This window comes from Ctenocephalides felis, unplaced genomic scaffold (genome assembly GCF_003426905.1).
Source record: "Ctenocephalides felis isolate EL2017-DRISC unplaced genomic scaffold, ASM342690v1 CF-g0.4_SCAFFOLD_01964, whole genome shotgun sequence".
Taxonomy (NCBI): Eukaryota; Metazoa; Arthropoda; class Insecta; order Siphonaptera; family Pulicidae; genus Ctenocephalides; species Ctenocephalides felis.
Genome location: NW_020538118.1, coordinates 1 through 21,462, shown reverse-complemented (window position 1 = coordinate 21,462; position 21,462 = coordinate 1). Strand labels below are relative to the sequence as shown.

Genomic DNA, 21,462 nt, shown 5'->3' with positions numbered 1-21,462 from the left:
GTTGCAAATATACAACATTAATTTTATATGATTAACTTTAATATGATTTTTATATAAAAAATTAATAAAAAATAAAATTTGCAACAAAAGTCTTTTTTCTCTAATGTTCAAGAAATATGAATGAAATTTGGTTCGATCGCCTGAGACAACAAAAATTTTTACAACTGGACATTTATTGGTCCTTTGGTCATAAATTGCTCGGTTGCCTAGTGGCCTAGTGGATGGGAAACATAACGCTTACTTCTATACAAGAGACAGAGATAATGGGTTATCCCTTCCGTCTCTAAGATGGTTAGTGCCTCTTAGACGAAGGGGCAGACTCCTAAATTTAGGAAGGACGGAATCAAGTTACTATCAACTTGAATTAGAGAAATGTGTTAAACGCCTCACTGATAACGGAAATGTTATAACTTCGGTCAAGTTATTAGATGGTAGATGGGCCAAACTTCTTCATAATTCAGTAGATGGTCGACCGCTTGATAAATCATCGAAAGTTCCACAGCAGCACCGGTGGATCACCGATGACACCAAAATCCTGTCTGGCCGGGACTTCATAAACTGTACACGACTCAGAATTAACTCTATGCCTTGCAGGAGTCGTACAATCAGAGGCCGCCTTAAAGATAGGTTTTGCAAAGCAGGGTGCAACGCTCTCAAAACGCTGGATCACATCTTGCAAAAATGTCATCGTAGCCACAGGCAAAAGGATTGATAGGCATAACACCGTCACCAAATACCTAAAACGATCCCTAGAGAAGACCCATGCCTGTGTTGACTGGGAACCATTGTTCCACACTCTAGACCAGTCTTTCTCAAAGTGGGCGATGTTGATCTCCAGGGAGGCGATGAAACGCCTCGCGAAAAATGTTGGTTGTTGACGTTGGGTTAGGGGGCATTTGTAATTTTTTGTAAACAGTTTTTACAATCTGTTTGACTCTGTTGTAGAACTTTTAGAAAATAAGGACACACAGTTGTGTAAAAACCTGTTATTATCAAAAAATGATATAGCATATCTCACAGACCTTCATGCATCGCTCAATAATATGAATCTACAACTTTAAGACGATGGCTTAAATTTAATAAAGACAAAAAATATTATCGCTGCTTTTGTAGTCAAACTGTTATTACATAAGAAAAATATTGGAAGACGGGAGTTTCATAATTTTCCACATTTATCGGTATCGTGCAACGAAGACTTGCTCGTATACTGCCAACATTTGGAAAAATTTTCTTGGCAATTTTATTGAACGATTTCAAGATATTTTAAATTTGGAAATACCAGGCTGGGTATTACACACTTTTTCAAATGCAAATGTAGAAACATCAGCCCAGATAGAAGAAGAGCTTATAGAATTAACAACAAATGAAGAATTAAAAATCAAATTTAAAGATTATCAACAATTTAAAGGTTATCAACAATTTTGGCTACAGAAAAATTTTTACTATCATTTCCATCGTCATATTTGTGTGAACGTGGATTTAGCGCTGTCACAATGCTACTTACTAAAAATAGAAATCAGTTGCAAAATACCAAACGCGGTGACTTACGACTGTTTTTGAGTCAAATGGAACCTGATATTGACAAACTTGTAAAAAACCATCAATTTTATCCTTCTCATTAGAGTTTGAAAATAAAATTTGATATCCTGTTTCTATTAATTTGATTATAATATATAAAATATATGATTAATGTCATAAAGTTACGTTTTAGTTGCTCTCACTGGTAAAAATGTGTAACTTAGAATGTAAGGTGGCATCAACTAATATATCACATAACCGTCCTCGACCGTCGAAGAAGTCGCACGTGTTTTTTCACTTTCAATGAATTATAACAGGAGTACATTTACCTAAATTTTATTCAAAAATTAATACCTGACCCATATTAGCGCATACTGTGATGTTTAAAAGAAATAAGTTTACCTGTTATACCGTTACGCCATTGCCCGCTTTTACAGAGTACAGAAGTAAATACCAAGTTACAAAACAAAATACGATTCAACGAAGCAACGAACGATTCTTCGATTTTAGATAGCACGATTGCTTGTATTGATTGTTCAAATTATCGCAATATTATTAACACGCTAAATTCAATTATAAGTGAAAAAGATAGAACCATTACAAGATTAACTGAAGAATTGTCCCAATTCCAAGTTGATCAGTATTAGTTCCGATTCAGTAGTAATCTCTCCTAAAGTTGATGTTATTTCTCGCGAAGACTCAACTACTGCTTCTATAGTTACTTCTAAAGGTTTTACTTTTAACTGATAGTCATTGCAGAACATGGTCCGAGTACTTAGTTGATTTGATGGGTCCCAACGTTAGTGTTTTTGGCAAGGTAATGCCGGGAGCAGGGATATCCAATGTTGTTTCTGAAATTGCAGATGCCGTTGTTGATTTTGGTAAACGGAATCATGTGGTCATTATGGCTGGTACGAATGACTCAAATTCCGATTATGCTATTCCAGATGCGTTGGAATTTGCTCGTCGTTCTTGTAGTAGAACAAATCTTTGTTTTGTCACAATCCCTTATCGTTATGACTATCATTACCTAAACCCCAGAATTTTCAGCATTTATCGTTGCATCTTCCGCGATTACGATAATGGTAAATATAGTAGCGTCCATGTCTTTGATATCAACAGATATGTTAATAAACTTGACTACGCTCGTCATGGTCTTCATTTTTACTGAAGACAAAGTTAAAACTTTGTCGTTATCTTGTAAGGGAAGTTTTTTCTCCGCTGATTTCAAATTCTAGTAAATCTAGTTCCTTTCGGCCCAGAGTCTGAAACTCTCGTATTTTTTCAAAATATTCAGAACTTACTAAATAAAATAAATAAAATCGAATTAGCTCTGAATAAGTACAAACCATATTTTAGTATGTTTAGCAGAGCATTGGCTAACAGATACTCAATTAAATTTAATTGAAATTAAAAATTATTCCTTATGTTCTTATTTCTCTCGTAGCAACTTTAAACACGGGGGTGTTTGCATATTTTCCTCAAACAAAATTAAATGTGAAAAATATCATTACCGGTATTTCACAAATAGAAAAGGTATTTGAATTTTGTGCAATTGAAGCAATTATTTCCAAACGGGTTTATTGCGTTGTTTGCGTCTATAGAGCGCCCGATCAAAATGTGAATAAATTTACAAGTCTTCTTTATGATTTAATAAAAAAACCTTTCTAATAAATATGACTCAATTACCGTGTGTGGAGATTTTAATATACATTTCGATAAAGCTTCTAAGCCATGTGAAAATCTTCTACAAATTATGAAATCCTTTGAAATGAATCCCATGATTAAAAACCCAACTAGAATTACAAACTCTTCCGCATCTTGTATTGCGCAAATATTATATACAATAGAAGAATGATGAAATAATTCTACAGATTTCTAATACCGATTTTGCGTTTTGAATATTTTTCACCATATTATTCAATGAATTTTTTTTATTTCTGAAAAAAATTGAAATGCCGAAGAAATTTTTAGGACATGAAATGGAAAATGAGTTGCAAAGTAGTGATGATGAATTTTATATTGACGCGCCTGATAGTTATAGTTTGGATAGTGATAATATTAGTGAAGAAAGTGACTCCAGTATTTGTAGTGATATTATAGTTTCTAAAAGACAGAGAACTATGCCTTTACCATCAAGTTCAAGCAGCAGTGATGAAGATGTAACAAAACTTGGTAATTATGGTTCATGGAAGGACGTCACATGCCATGATCAAGTCCCAGACAGGATTTTATTTATTAGGATAGAGTGGTGGGACCACAAATTCCGGATACTTGTATCACCCATAGATTTTTTCACACTATTTTTTACTGATGAGCTTATAATAAAAATAGTAGAACAAACAAATAAATATGCCAGGCATAAAATATCACAGAAAAGATTATCAAAACGTTCTATTTGCACACGTGGATAGATACTACAGCAGAAGAAATAACGGCATTTATTGAGGTTGTGCCGAATATGGGCACTATCACCGTACCTACTCTTCAAGAATATTGGTCATATAAGTTCAACGCCCATATACCTTTTTTACTAGTATATTTAGAAGAGAACGATTTCTACAAATTCTATGGATGCTCCACTTACACGAAAATGATCCAAATAACCAAAGTCTTAATACTCGAACTCAGAAAGTAAGTCATTATTTAGATTATTTGGACCAGAAATTCAGACAACATTATGTCCCTTCAAGAGAGATATCAGTGGATAAATCTGTTGTTGGATTTAAGGGTAAAATTAGTTTTATAACTTATAACCCTAACAAACCTACAAAATGGGGTATAAGAATATATGTAATGGCTGATGCTAACACCGGATATGTTTACACAATTTTGCCTTACTACGGAAGCCTGACATCGCATCAATTAGTGAGACCTGATTTGCCTGTAACTACAAGAATTGTGTTAAATCTTTGCCAAAAATTACTGGATTATAACCCGGGATGTCAAGGACATCATTTTTATACTGACAGATACTACACCAGCATACCACTTGCAGAAGAGTTATTAAAATTAAATGTTTATTTAACTGGCACGATTCAAACCAATCGCAAATTTATACCCGATTGTATAAAAAAACCAATATTTGCTGAAAATAACATGTTTGCATTCAGATCGGGTAAACTGATGTTATTGGCTTGGAAGGATAAAAGGATCGTTACCACACTTACTTCGTGGGACATTTCAGGAACACAACCTATACACAGAAGAATACGAGGTGGTAATGTACAAGTTATAAATAAACCAAATGTAGTGATCAACTATAATAAATTTATGGGAGGTGTTGACCGCGCAGACTCGTATTCAGCGTCATACTGTTTCCTGAGAAAGTCTATGAAATGGTGGCAAAAATTATTTTTCTGGGACATTGAAATGTCCAGTGTCAATGCATTTTTATTGTATAAAAATTCACAACGAGGCAAGAATAAACCAATGACACATTTAAAGTTTGTTCGGGAATTGGTTGATGTAATGACCAAAAAATTTTCGCCAGGTGTCCAAATCTCCTGGAAGGCCATTATTAGTAGATCCAGAGGAGAGATTGAATGGTAAATTACACATTTTACGCCAAAATGATGGAAAGAAAAAAGACTGTGCGGTATGTTGTAACAGAAAAATACAAGACGGTAGGAGGGAAACGAGGTTTATTTGTGGCACCTGCACTCGTAAGCCTGGTCTACATGTGGGCGAATGTTTTGAAAATACCATACCCTACAAAATTACAAAATTTAATTTTTTTATTGAATTCATTGATAATGGTAATATGTTAAATTTAATTTTTGTTTCCTTGTGTATCAGCATTTATTATTTTGTAAGCAATTATAATATATATTTTTATATACGCAGTGTCATTTTTTTTAGAATATAACTTACACAAATTTTTGTAATTAATTCTAATAAAGATCTGTGAAGAAATAATTTTTTAAACCATATTTCATGGTTTTGAGCGCATTTTTTTAAATTTTCAAAAAAAAAAATTTTATTATCATAATAACTATATTTAAAAGCAATATTACCACATTTTGAAAAAAATCCGATCAAAAAAAAAATTCCGAGTTGAGAGATATGTATAGCACTATAATATTCCGAGCGCAGCGTACCTACTAGCAGTCCGACTCCCGAGTCGAAAGTGTTAATAAATTAGAAAAATATGGTGTGCGTGGTATACCACTTCAACTATTCACATCTTATCTATCTGGCAGAACACAATCAGTTTATCTTGATGATCAAGACTCCACGGTAATATCTAATAAGTTAAATATAAAACTCGGAGTCCCACAGGGCTCTATTCTTGGTTCCTTATTGTTCTTAATTTATATTAATGATTTGCCAAATTTATTCTTTTTGCCGACGATACAAGTTTAATTATTAAAGGAAAATCTTTTGAGGAAGTCAGTTTTAAACTGAATCAATCAATGATATCAATTTCTAATTGGTTCAACTCTAATAACCTTTTACTTAATAACGATAAAACTAAAATAATGTCGTTTGGAACTGTCAACAGGATTAATAACGAAATCAATTCCCTAATTATTAACGATGTCCTCTTCAATTTTTCTGCCGTTTCTAAATTCCTAGGAATTCAAATTCAAAAAAAATTAAATTGGGATGATCATATTTATTCTTCATTAATACCTAAACTTTCCAGAACTTGTTTCATGTTAAGAGTGCCTAAATCTAAAATTAGTTTAAATTGTCTTCTTTCTATCTATTACTCCAACTTCTACTCGCATTTGGTCTACCGGCATTCAATTTTGGAGTTTTTCGGCATCCTTAAAACATGTTTTCAACTCTCTTAACTCGATGATAAGTTGTAGAAATATTTTTCAGAAGTATTACATTCTTACCGTTCCTAACATATTCCTACTTATTACACTTCTTTTTATAAAAAATAATCCCCAGTACTTTAATTTATTTTCATGTCTGATTCCCACTATGTCACAAGAAATAGAACTAACAAAGGATCGACTTTTAAGCTTGATAGTACTTTTAATTCCATTGATGGTTTTGGTATTCAACTGTTCAATTTATTACCTTTACAAATACGTCAACTAAGCAATCATAAATTCCACAACGTTTTGATTAATTTACTAAAAGCCTACAGTTTTTATGACATTTCTAAATATATTAATTTTGACTTCAAGAAATACAGTGGTACCATCTCCTTCATATTATAAATATCTATTGTTACTAATTATATGTGATATCTTACAAATACAGTAATTTTTGGCTATAACTGAGTATTACTTAGCTGTGAAATATTTTTCTTCGTCTCTGATACTGCTCTTTTTTTTCAGAAAAGCTTCTAAACTTTTTAATAATATCTGCAAATTAATGGATAAACAAGACCTCAACTTTTGAAGATGACGACTATCTGTCAAAAGAAAAGTTAATTTTACGTCATATGTTAAACGTAACTTTCTTTTTTGGAGTCTTTTTAGTAGATTTCGTTGCTGATAGTCTGTGATGTGAATTTGAATCTGATTCACAATCAGTATCTGATTTGTTTTAATCTCTCTACAGTGAAGTTCTTTTCCGTCCGATTTATGCGGAGTTTGTAGATCCGGTCAGTAACTCGCTCTAGAATTTCATAAGGCCCACTGTAAGGTGGTTCTAGAAGCTTCCGGACATGATCTGCCCTGAGAAATACATGTGCGCATGTGTCCATATCTTTCAAAATAAACATTATGCCCTTGTTGTAATGAGCAGTAGGAGTTGGTTTTAATGCACACATGATTCGGCGATGATTATCTAAAAATACTTGTAAATTTGTTGAATTATCAGATACATTGATAAAATCACCTAGAAGTCTCAACGTAGTTCCGTAGGCCATTTCTGCTGGTGATGCTTTTATGTCTTCCTTAAATGAGTTTCATAGACCAAGTAGCACGTAAGGTAGTATCTTGATCCACAGTTCAGAGAAACACATCAAAGCAGCTTTCAATGTCCTATGCCATCGCTCCACGGGTCCATTAGCCTGAGGGTGGTAAGCTGTTGTACGTGTCTTCTGCGCTCCAACTGCCTGAGCCAAAGACTTGAATAGAGCAGACTCAAATTGTGTGCCTTGGTCAGAAGTTATTGTTATTGGAGTCCAAAATCTTGAAATCCAGCCCGTAAATAACGCTTGTGTGACTGTATCAGCTGTGATATCACTGAGTGGTATAGCTTCTGGTCATCTTGTAAACCTGTCTATAATTGTTAAACAATATGAGAAACCATTAGTATTTGGTAAGTGAATGGCAGGGAAAAAAGCAAAAAGACCCCTGCTAGTGATTTAATTGCTGCCTTTGGGGAGCAAGGTCAAGGATAAGCGAACAAAATCCGGAATATTCCGCAATAAAGGCTCTTGAAACGATTTATGCCAATTAGATAATAAAAATGTGCATGATTCTTCAACTAAAGACATTGAACCCAAACAACATTTACCGTCCATTAAAGTACCTAAATTCTCAGGTGATATCCAACAATGGCCATTATTCTATGAAACTTTTATTTCACTAATTCATGAGAATACCAAGTTAGATAATGTATCAAAATTCAATTTTTTAAAAGGGGCGTTAGTTACAGGGTCCGGTGTTAAAAATATTTCATTCAATACTACCGACGGCTAACAATTATCAAATTCTTTTGGAAGCGCTCATCAAAAAATACCAAAATAAACGTTACTAGCCACAAATTATTTCAAACAGCTATTATCATTCAAAATCATTTCTTCTGGACAAATAAATTTATTCCTTGAAAAATTCGGTACTTCGCAAGCGCTTTCCCAATTAAATATTCCCGACGCCTATGATTTTCTAATAACGTCACTAGCATTCTCGAAACTCGATCCATTGTTACAAGGAAAATTCGAGCATTTGTATCAAGGAAAGTTTCCCAAATATCAAGACCTCCTTCAGTTTCTTCAAAAATCACAACAAGCAAAAAATCAAGTCTATGGTATGACCAATAATTTCACAAATGAGATGCCAAATTACAAAAACACTAAAATTAGCCGGTCATTTTTGTTGAAAAATAAATACGATAACAAATGCTTTGTGTCTTGGGAACAACACAGAGTGTTTACTCGTCAGTTTGGTAATTCAATTTAAAGGATCCTGGGTCTCGCTTAATGAGATGGAGGATAGAGAAAAGAATAAGATTACGAAACTATTTATAAGAAGGGTAAGACAAACACAAATGCTGATGCTCTTAGTCGGATTTTCGCTATTAATGAACCTCTTTCCTATGATGCATTCCAACTAACTCTAGAGACTCAAATATATCCTTATTCCCAATATAAAAGAAACCAACGATACATTTTTAGTTTTTGAAAAAGGATCTATCTATATAGACTCTCCATAAGATTTTATTTCAACAAATCCATTGCATTTTTAAGAATAAATTTGATAAAATGAGAGAACTAATTAATCAAAAGGAAAGGGTAGATAAATTCTTATTTTGAACATAACAATAATTTTGTTTTTTATTTATCTAATGAGAGTGTTGAAAATTTTGTGCTCAAAGTGGAATAAATCATTTTAAATTATAATGAGAGTTAGAAGAGTTTATGAGACATATTAAACGTTAAATTATTAAATGAAGATAGGATAAATATCATAAGTGTCATAAAATTTATTGTAGAATGTTGTTAATAAAAATTTTCATAAAAATTGATTTATAATAAATATCAAAAATAAATTCAGTTTATAGTAAATAGTATGTAATAAATTATTCACCTTTTATGTAAAGAATGCTATGAAGAAATTCAGACATTTAAGTACTTTAAAAATGCATATGATAGTTGTTTATACAAGTATTGTAAATATAAAATGTTTCGAAGTATTTTAAATTATCAATTTTATATAATTATATATATAAATAAATAAATTTTGAATATGAATTTTGAATATTTTGAATATGAATATTAAATCATAAAATTATTTTAGAGTTAGTATTACAAGAATCAACAACAACTAAATAATATAATACTATAGGGTATGTTATAATAATATTAGAACAATCAAATTTTGATTTATAGAGGAGTGAGGCTAGTCATATTATTTATATGTGTAAGATTGAATTAGAGTTCGATTAACCGCAATTAATAAGAAACTATTGGATAAGATTAACCGCAATTAATAAGAAACTATTGGATAAGGTTATAGCAAAGTAAGCAATAGTATTTGTATATTTACAAGATATACGAACAAAATTTATACGGTTATTAATCGTTTATCGAAAGTTTTATTGAGTTGTTAGCCGTCTTTTTTTATTAAATGTTTAACTTGTAATATATTTGATTAAAAATGGATATATTTTCACGCACGCGCGAAATTATTTCTTGTATAACTAATATTTCATTAGAATGTAGTAATATTGAAACTTTACCAATGAGGAAAAAAAGGAGGTCGAGAAAAAGGAATCAGAAGCAGATATACTAATCATTACATGATATTGCAGCAATAAAACCGAAAATAGTACATCTTCGTGCAAATGAAGCATTAAATAAGTATTTTCCAAATAAAATGGATACAGTATTATATTTTGACGCAACAAGAAGTGTTGTAAAATTACCATAATCCTATAGCTCAAAGAGATTATTTATATGCAGGTGTAATTTCACTGCCCACAAATTTATCTAGTCATCCTTTTCCATTGTTGCAATTTATATTAGCTGAACATAATGTTAGTGCAATCTAAGAATGCTCCACATATTGTTTTAAAGAGATATTAAGTCGTATTCTGTATCAGAAAATTGGCACGAACCATAGTTATGCAAGTATGCCGCGTTAATTCGCAGAATAATAATTCTAGTTTGATTGAAATACTTAATGAATGCTAAGTGTTCTTTCCAGAAATGGACAGGTATATCCCAAATTTGTCACTGTGGTATGGGTTGATGCTCGACAATGAGAGATTCACATTCGAATGCTGCTGTGAAATCTTATTTTAATACATTAAAAAAACAATCTGCGTTATGGTAACGAAATATGAAGTGTATGAGTTTTCTAACATAATAAAAAAAACATCTTAATCTTTGCTGTAATGATTTAATAAAAGTTCATTCTGTTTTGAAGCTTAATCCTGAAAAAAAGAAATGAAAGTCGTATCAGAAATGCCAGTAGAAATACTAAGGTGAACAAGTTGGATAATAAAAATAAAATGAGAATTAGGCAGTAGCATCACATGAAAATATCAAGGACCATAACAGATCAATAGTAGATGTGTGAGACGCGAGGGAGATGTGGAATAGAAAATCTAAAAAAATAGGCTATATTTTTCTAACCAAGTGTACATATTGCCCTAAGACCTCATAGGAAGCTAGGGACTGCTCATGAACAGAAAGCTTGCCCTTTATAAATAAAAATGATTCAAAAAGTGTAACCGTTTGGATTGAAGAGAATCAACGCAAAACTTTTAGAATTTTATTTTACATTAAAGCTAACACGAATTATTAGGTAATTAATTATATCTGCAAATGGCACAGACTATATTTGCATTGACGGTACTAACGGCTGTGGATTTAAATTGCATACGCTCTTAGTGATTAATGAATTTTGGAGTGGGATTTTGCTTCTTGCACAGACAAGACAAAATAGTTCTTAAAAAATCCAATTATTTCATGACAGACGATGCTCTAGCATATTTTAATTCCTATTCATGCGTTACGGTGTCACCAGGTAAATTATTGTGTTCATGGAATGTGCCCAGGAATTGAAATGAGCTATGAAATTACCATCAACTGTGAAGATTACCAATACATAAAAATATATTAGATACAAATATATTACAGATAGATAGGCAAATTTATGAGAAATTAATGGCAATTCGGATGATTCTAATTAAAAAATACCACTTCGTGGTACAGTAAAAGACAATGAAACAAATATGAAATGAAAAGACGATAATGCATCCCTTTCGGCAAAACTAAAGGTGACCGTAGTGTTCTTTGAGTTTTACTTACTCTTAAAATCTTTATTTAATATACTGTTTTTAATATATAGTATTAAACTCAATTCTGCAATGCAAAATATTATAACAACCATCACAGAACAGGTATTACGAAAGCCTCACTTTAACTTTTGATTAACAGGTAATGAAACATATAAGAGAATCAGATGCAATATTAAAACTTTACGGCGTTTTGAACAAAATGCTCAAAACCAAAAATTCGGCACAGCGTTTAATTAATACCTTAATATGGTAATCCAGTAAAATTAGGTATCAGAAAATATATATGTATGTATGTATATTAAAAAAGTAATAAGTAAATTTTTAAAGTAATTAAAAAAAAAAAGTAAATTTTTCTGCCAGAATTGATCGAAATAGTAATCTGCATACAAGTGGAAACGAAACAAATTGAAATTATACTTCAGAATCCAAAACATTTGGACTAAACCTTGCATAATAAAAATGAAGACATAAAAGGCATGACTTGTACGAAGCTTGATCATATTGCTCAATATTTTTACACATCAAGCCGGAGAATAGTGAATATATTTCATTCATTCCATTTAGAATTTTTAGTTATTTTAGAGGTTACACGTTTGGTTGGTCACATAAATAAATTATATGCATTTTATGAATCGATCCGTATTACTCTGCATATATTCACACCATGATAATTTATGCAACTAACATAAAATATCATAATGACGTTAGTATTTCAAAGTATTTCATTTTTACATAAAAAGTGCAAGTAATGTTAATTTGTGCAAGTTGAGTTTATAGTGTTAATTGTAGTTGTGTTTGTGGCATATTAATTCATTTCAGTAATTCTTTCAGTCACATAAAAGATATCTTGATTAAAATTGTTTCAAGAGCATTTTTGTTAAGTTTGTTATGTCTTTTCTTGATGACACCTTCATATTCACAAATCAAGTGGTTATTATTCTTTATTAGTTTGTATCACATTCGTCTCGTGATTTATCTTTTTGATACAATTGGGACTGTCACACATATGCCATTGCCAAGAGCAGTATCAATTATTAACTTCTAAATGTGATAGAAGTATTAGCAAATTGTATGTGAATGAGCAATATAGAATGGACTTTCTATAATATAATTGACATGTGCTCTCAGCTTTCATTCGAATTTTCATTTGATGTATAGCATTAATTCACTGGTATTAATAAATGAACATCGATACTTGGTCTTTAAAATACGTATTCGTTATTAATGCAACTAACCCAATTTGAATTGTTTCAGCATATGCTGGACACTTGCAAAAACTACATATCTCCTGGATCATCAAAAATTGTAATCTCATATGGAATAAATGAGATGGATTGATTCATAATTTCTCAGCTTTTGGATCTTCCAACAAAATATTCAAATTAAATTATGTTCACAGTAAATATGACTCATCATATTATCAGTTCTGGGCCAGCGGTGGCGATATCGGTTAGAACGTGGGCTAGCAGCAACTAGTCCCGGGTTCGCTGGTTTGATTTCCGCTACCGCCATAGTAACTTTGATGTCAATTCTACACTTGAGGTTATAGATCTCAAATATAGCCTCAAGTGAAAATCGCCACTCGTGGGTATAGTTGCATATATATATATAACAAAAATGCCAGAAAATACTTCGTGTCTACTTAATTAGTCATAACTGAATTGAACAACTATTGGGTTGCCATCCATTCTAAAATCCATATAATAAAAAGTCAAACCAATTACTGAATGTCCTGAGTGTGACACATTGTAATTAAAATAATAATAATAAAAGAATATTATCTGTTCTAGTTCTTCCAAACGATGTTTATGGCATCTATATGTATAATTCGAATTTCTAGTGACGATGATGCTAGATTAGGGTATCAACAATTGATATGTTTTAGTACAGTTTAAGTACAGCAATATTGCAAACATAATAATAATTATTAAACATATTATGTCATATTTGTTTCATTTAATAGGATGACAGCAACCAACACTCGAATCCTCCATTTATTATCCATTTATTGCAAACTTATTATTGCAATGCTGAATTTTGGTTCACATTTTTAGCGAAACTAATGTATTTAATGCTTTTTCACGAATTATCAATTGAGTCTTAGTTCATTTTTGTACCAAGTCCATATATATGAATTCTTTAAATTCACTTTTACTCGTACAAAAGGTCTTACTTTTAATCATTAACTAAAAAGAACTATATTAAAAGGTGTTTTATAATCAAACACTACAATTTGTTTTCAACTTATCTTATTGGTGTTGAAATTATGAACATTGCACAATTAACACTACCTGCTCGAATAGCATAATGACCGAATATACACTACAAGTATTTAAAAAAAAGTTTCAATACAAATGCGCAAATTTATTTTGGTAAAACTAGATTCAAAATAAATTAACTAAATAAGAATTCAATATTCTCCATATGATCAATTATACCTAAATTAGCAAGATTAATTATTGAAAAACCAATACAAGTGATGCCTTTTATGTTGGCAACTATTAGCACGACATGAAATGGATACAAATAATTCAATTATATTTGATATGATCGACAAGTATGACCAAACTGTGAAACAGCTACTTTGTTTGCAGATTACTTCTTCAGTGAAAAATAGGGCATTCAATTGAAAAAATCGAAAACAAAAAAAATAAATTCACGCAAATACAGAATACAGGAATTGCATTTTTAATAAGTAATTATTGTTCCCGCTGTTCAGTTCGATGACATTTTTGTGCATGCGCATGTATAAAAGAGGTTTGTGATAAACAGTAGTTTAATAATTTAAAAATAATGTACGAAGAAAAACGTAAACGAAAGCTGAGTTGATTAAATATGGTTTAAATAAACTTGTACGAATACGCATTAGAGGCACTGCGAACTAGAACAATCGTACGACTAGAGGCAAGACCAGTACAAACTGATTTCGTAGTAATACTGGATCCAACAAAGACTCGTATTTTTCAGGGTATAGAGACTTCCTGTACATATATGGCCTGGTACTGGATCTGAAAAATGGTACAAACACACCACTTGTCCAGAAAGACTACCCGCAATCAGGTTTGTGATGAATTCGGCCATACGTAAAATCACTCAGTCTATCATCAACCTCGGTACGGTCAACATCTAATTCTTGCTCTTTAGTTTTTATTTATTTTTACCTGAATTTACCGTTAAATCCCGTTATTTTTGTAGTTCTTTATACCTGCGCGAGTGTTTTTTCAGTACCTTAAGTTTAAATTTGTGATTTGTGAATTTCTTTAAATATTTTATATCGTTTTATCTTCTTATTCTAATTTTTAAATAGTTAATTACTCAATTTATTTAGTTCTTTTTCTTGTTTACTTATTTCTTATTAAATATTTCAAAATGGTTGTTACACGGAGCCAAGTGCCAAGTCAGTCTTAGATACAAGTGTCTCAGTTTTGGACGACTCAATCGATTTAAATTCTACTGTTCTTTGCTCAAATTGTTTTCATTTACAATCTTTTTTTCACGAAAGAGATATTAAAATTGATAGGCTGAGAAAAGAATTGTCTGAGGTTAAGTTAGGAAACCGGAATCTTCAGCTCAGGATTACTGGTGTTAGTTCCGTATTAGGGAATATGAGCTCTTCAGGTTCAGTTTTCAGAGAGTCCACATTTTTCACGTTCTTTTTCAGAACTCTGTGATGAGTTATCTGGTTTAATAAAAAAAACGGAACATAGATTTGAAACAGCTTAGGGATGAATTTACCAAATTAGAGTCCAAAGCAAAGCACCTCGAGCAACGCGTTAATCATGATTTGTTGGGTTCTATTAAGAACAGTAAAATTTTGTTTCTTTCCGATAGCCACGGCAGAGGGTGGTCAGAATGCTTGAGAGAATTGCTTGGACGAAAATTTGATATATTCAGCATAGTCAAGCCGGGGGCCGGATTTGCTGGCTTGGTTGGGGATATCGAGAGTCTGATATCTGACTTTGGTCCGGGCGACCATGTTGTTGTTCTGGCTGGAACGAATGACGATTCGTCCAATTACGCTATTCGTAGCGCTTTGGAAAAGGTTCGTCGATCATGTCAAAAGAAAAACCTTTGTTTGATGACAATTCCGTACAGATACGACGACGTGCGTTGCAACGGGCTGATTTCCGATGCCAATTGCTGGATCAACCGAGACTAGGGCCAAAGAAAGTTCAGTAATCTTCGGATTCTTGATGTCAACAGGCATGTTGGTTTATCCGATTACACCAGGCATGGCTTACATTTTCTTTTCAACTGGAAAAGAAAATTATGTAGGGTTTTAGCAAACGAGTTGTTGAGTGTCAAGGCTGTGGCGGAAATGACACCTTCGGTTTCTAATTCCTTTCGTACCTAAAGCTGATAACAAATTTGCAATTATTTTTCAAAATATACAAAAACTATACAATAAACTGAATCAATTAGAAGCAGTTATAGATATGTTTTGCTGAACACTGGTTAAAAAAGTCGGATCTTGAATTAATTAAAATTAAAGGTTATAATTTATCTTCTCATTTCTGTCAAACTCAATATGGCCACGGAGGTGTGTGCATTTTTGTAAGTGATTTCATTCGTTCTAAACCCGTTTATACTAATACTCTTCAAGTAGAAAAACTTTTTGAATATTGCGCTGTTGAAATTAATCTCTCAAATGACGTCGTGTGTCTTATATGCGTTTATCGATAACCTGACCAGAATGTTGATATGTTTATCTAGCAAACTATCTTGTGTCAAAGAAGATTTTAAATAAAAATGTGTTGAAAATGATCTTCTCAAGGATTTGTCAAATGGTCACGGACAACGACCACTAGACATGAGCCACAAGAAATCAGCTCAACATTCCCCAAGCATAATACTGGGGATTAGATTTAGTGAGTGTTGTCTACGGGTCGAGTCCCACACTACTTGTTAACCTGGATACTTGTGTACGCAAACGTATTCTTCTCCTAGCCAAAAAATAGCCAAATGCCCCACCATCTAATTAGACACGCATGAATAGATTAACGAGATTACCATTGTCTCTATCCTCTAACTACGCCTGCAGACTTAACGTTGTTCAAATAAATTTCAACCGCACAAAAAAGCGACCGGGGATCCTGGCTTCCTGGCTGGCGTCACAAAGAAGAATCCTTTATAAAAAACACACTCACGAGGTAGGGCGCCACCGAAAGAGTGAATAGCTGTGAGGATATACAGCTATGAGCGAACAACTCCGAGGCACCAGCCGACACCTACGCAGTAATAGGCTTACGCAGGCATTTAAGCGATACCTGAGCAGAAAACTAATCTCCTGTACTCGCGGGAACTATTATGAGTAGCACAAAAACAATCAAAAACTGAAACCGACAATTAGCAATGCCATTTGGACTCAAGAATGCAACAAACGTTTCAAAGATTTATAAACCATATATTCAGAGGATTTGACTTCGTATTTATTCATATAGATGACATTCTTGTCATGACTAAGAATGAATAGGAATATCAAGAACACGTTTAGTATTTGAAAAGCTACAAAAACACTAACTTTCAATCAATACAGAAAAATGCAGACTAGAAAAAACAGAAGTTGATTTTCTCGGTCACAGGATTCATACCAAGGGCTATGCACAGATAGAATAACAAAGATTTTAGAATTTTCAAAGTCAACAACAGTTGTGGAACATTGACGATTTATTGGAATGGCCAATTACTATAAGAGTTCAGTGCCAGCATCAGCTAGAATACAGACACCACTTAATGCCCATCTAACATAAAAAAAATTACAAAACACCTATATCATGGAACTCTGAAGCTGAAAAAGCGTTTGAAGAACTTAAAAATCAAATAGTACATTACAACACTATCCTGCAGCATCAGCCAATCTTTGTCCCACCACGGATGCATCGCTAGCCAGTGGAACCATTGTGGAGCAGAAGAAAATTGGAACCTTGTGCCCTTTTGAAGCATAATGCACATGTTAACAAGAGGAAAATTGTTGAACTGCATCTAACGATAAATATAAGTACCAAGGTAGGTGCTCGAAATGATTATGGTAAAACAACACTTCATGCTGCTATTCAAAACAAATATGTCAACATTGTTGAAGTATTTTTCAAGCATAACGCAAATGTTAACTCTGTAGTAAAAGATGACATTACCTTGCTTAATTCGCTCAGCGCGATTGCATGCAGAGAATAAATTATCTATTAATTACATCCAACAACTTAAATTTAAAAAAATATTCATTAAGATCATCCACAAAAATATTGTGAGTGATAGAAAGATTATATCGAAAGATCTAAGGTATGATTATTTGCATTTCACAGCCAGAGACTATGATCAATGCTTTGAATCAGTGGCGCACTTAATCAGAAAAATATTGACTGAGTTATCAAAATGAGTTTGTGATGTTTTACATTTAAAAATATGTTCGTGATAATATGACAGATACATACAAAAGATGAAACAAAAAATCTAAAAATTCGGTCAATTTTTACCTATGTAGGAAAAATGCTTTTCCCTTGAATATATGCATTGATACAAATAGGTTGGTATCCTAACCATAAAGTAGCTGAATATTTTTATTTCTATATAACACCCTTTAAGTATAACAGGATTATATCATATATTATAGAATTTTTAGGTATATATGCCATTAAATTTAATAATTTCTCCACTTTGTATGAAAATGAGTGATTAGACAGTTATATTACTTAAATTTAAATATAAATTAAAATGAAAAGGTCCACAAAAAAAAAGTCGCTAGAAAACTACGTACAACTGCAAATGTTCACTACTCTCCTATTTCATAATAGTCATTTTAGTAGTCATTTTCATATATATACCACATAGTTATACATTCAAAACTAGGTTGTCATTTTTTTTATACTAATAATTTGCTAGAAATATTATAACCTAGTATATATATAATAGTGCGGCCCGTCATGAAATTTTAAAATTTGAATTTTCCCATCGGTTTGAAAGGTTGCTTGTCCTTGATTTATACCATAATTGTATTTATTTTAATTTCATTTATTTATATATTATTTTCATATCTCAGTCAGACAGGGGTATTTGGTATGAGGGATTATGAAACAATTTTCTTATTTTATATATACATATCATTTGTCCATTTCATTATACTACAATGTTTTCTTATTTCATATAACAAATGTATTGAGAAAGGAAGTAAGAAGAAGTAATACACAAAAATAACATTGAGGCAGAAGTTCCAAACAAGACTGAAAAATGCTGAAAACAGTGCTTATCTCCCAGAAACATTAAATACGAGGGCTCGTCTTTTTACTTGAAGGCATAAAACATCGTTGGATGCAATTCGTGGCATATTACTTATCGAATGGAGGTGTGAATAGCAATAATTTTAAATGTATTGTTGTAGATGAAGTAAGAAAACTATTAAGTATTGTTATAGTGATAATTTGTGTGCAATTGCAAAACTATAAATGTGCTTCTTACAGACACTGAGGAACTATATAAAACAAGAAGTCTCGTCTGGAATAAACTTATATTTTGAATAGATGGACGATTATGATATAATTCTTTCATATAATCCTCCACAATAGATAAACTTAAAAATAACTTCAGATTTTTAGATAAAAAAGGAGAGACACACGAAGCATGTTGGAAAGATATTAGATTATTATGACTTTTATAGCAATTTGGGCATGTTTTTTTAAGTATTTTCAAAATGTGCAGCTGTTAGACTTTAGTATTTTAATGTACATTCTCAAGAAACAAATGTGAGCACTACTTCGGAAGGTATCGTCTTTTTGATAATGTTAATTATTTATGTCATTCTCCAACAAATGGCAATAAAATTCATTGTGCCATTAAAAATAATAATTATGTGCCAATCAAGTGCTGTGAAAAGATAACTGCAATGTAAGTGTTAGATTCAATGTGTTTTATTAAAACTTAGATTACATTACAATCGTTATGAAAACATCTGCAATTAAAAATTGGGGCATAATTATGAAAAATTCCTATTCAATTAATTAATTAAATTAATTGCGTATGCAAAATTTTAATTAGAACACCTTCGAAGACTTTTTTGGCAACATAAGAAGGCAAGGTGGACATAATAAAAATCCAAATCCTGATTGTTGAGGTAATTGTGGTAATAAATAATTGGACATATATTAGTATATGTTTTAAAAAATAATATTCCATATGTCATTTATTGCTCATCGTAATTATTACTTCATGTCAAATCAAGTACAATCTGGATAAATATTATAATGACCACATGCACTGGAAAAAGGATATTTTTTAGATATTTCCGATTATAAAAAATCTGCTCCGACTATGAGTTTACCAATGATTGACTCCATAATTATTGTTCTGTGTTAATTCAGATAAATTTTCAAAGAGCCATATAGACTTGAGAAGAATCATTATTTTGATATTCAACATCATTGAAATAAATAATAATAAGCACTTACCTTATGCCTGATTAAAATATTTTTAGTTTTCATTGACATGCGGCAATATTACTCAAACCTGAGAAGCTTTCTATGCAACTCAAAAAACATCATGTTCACTTCGAAACCAACCTCCATTAACAATTCGGTCCGTATATTTTTTTATCATCTTGGCAAATATCTGAAATCAAATTTCACATGAACACATTAATTAACTTTGAAATTTCACATAAACACATTAATAAACGTATAATTCATGGATCGTAATTTATAAAGTATACGATCTCCATTGCTGTTGACAGAAACATAACAGATCAACACAATTTTATTGAACACTGTTAATATGATTAATTGATTTATAATGGTATAGTGTCATAAAAAACGTACCAAAAGTAGCAGTCGACAGATAAAATTACAATTAAAACTTTTTGTAACACTTCACTAACATCGAAAGAACCACGAGCAACGAGCTGAAGTGACAAAGTGTTTCTCTTTAGCATTGTGTCATATCGAAAAGGCGGGAAACCTAAACATAATGCGCGTCTACACAGACAAAGATTTACGGCGACAGCTGAAATTGATAAACACTAGCACCATATAATTGCTTTGATAATATCAGTAATTAAAAAATTACAAACCATTTAGTGAAGAAAAATTGAGTTCTTCATATTTTATTTCAATCCCGTGGTCGAACTCCATGTGATCGCGCAATGCATTATATCTTGTCAATCTTTTTTTGCACATTGGGCATATTATCCTTTCCGTTCTAGGAGTACCTACAAATGAAGTGCCGGGAGAGGCTCGTATAAATGGGGAAGATGATCTCGGAGTGACAGGCAAAGTGGAAAAAGCAGTAAATGATGCAGAAGGTTGTGGGGAAAGAGGTTCGGGAATGGCACGGACGCTAGAAATATTAGTGCAATTTAAGGGAACTGAAGATTGTCTGATTATAGAAGTAATGGGAGAATATAAAGATTGTAATGACGTAGATGGTTGGCAAATGCTAGTGATAGTAGGAAAATCGGAAGTTGTAGATGGTGTTGGTGAATTAGAGGCTGCGTAGGAATGAAATGCTAGAGATGTATGAGGATTTATACTAAAATTATTAAAAAATGTATCGTAAGATGTGAATTCAGGGGTATTTGGCAACTGAAAAGTGTCGGATGATTGGGAATCAGAAACAATGTTTACAGAAGGAACACAGGGAATGGAGCTATGGAACTTATTAATATGTTTATTCAAAGAAAATTTAGTATGTAGTTTTTTTTTTTTTTGGCAAAAACTACATTCAAATGTAGTTTTATATTGAAAGCTTTGTTCGCCATGAACCTCGCGAACATGGCGATATAAGGAGCTACTACGGTTGAATTGCTTAAAGCAACGTGAACAGATGGTTTTGGTACTCATATTGAAAACTTAAAATTTACCTATCCCTATAAGTATAAACTATATAAAAACTACCTATCCCTATAACTATATATGCAAAAAAACTACCTATCTTTATAACTATATATGCAAAAAAATACATATCCCTATAACTATATATACAAAAAAACCTATCTGGAAGGTGAGCCCAACCTATTTAAAAAAA

General features: G+C 32.0%; 1 protein-coding gene across 1 annotated transcript; it reads left to right on the top strand.

Annotated features, from left to right (window-relative positions):
- Positions 1 to 4,092: 4,092 nt before the first annotated feature.
- LOC113380248 (piggyBac transposable element-derived protein 4-like) lies at positions 4,093 to 5,070 on the top strand. The gene has a single exon (XM_026619607.1). It carries the CDS (start codon positions 4,093 to 4,095, stop codon positions 5,068 to 5,070), a length of 978 nt encoding a protein of 325 aa, XP_026475392.1.
- The last annotated feature ends 16,392 nt before the right edge of the window (positions 5,071 to 21,462 follow it).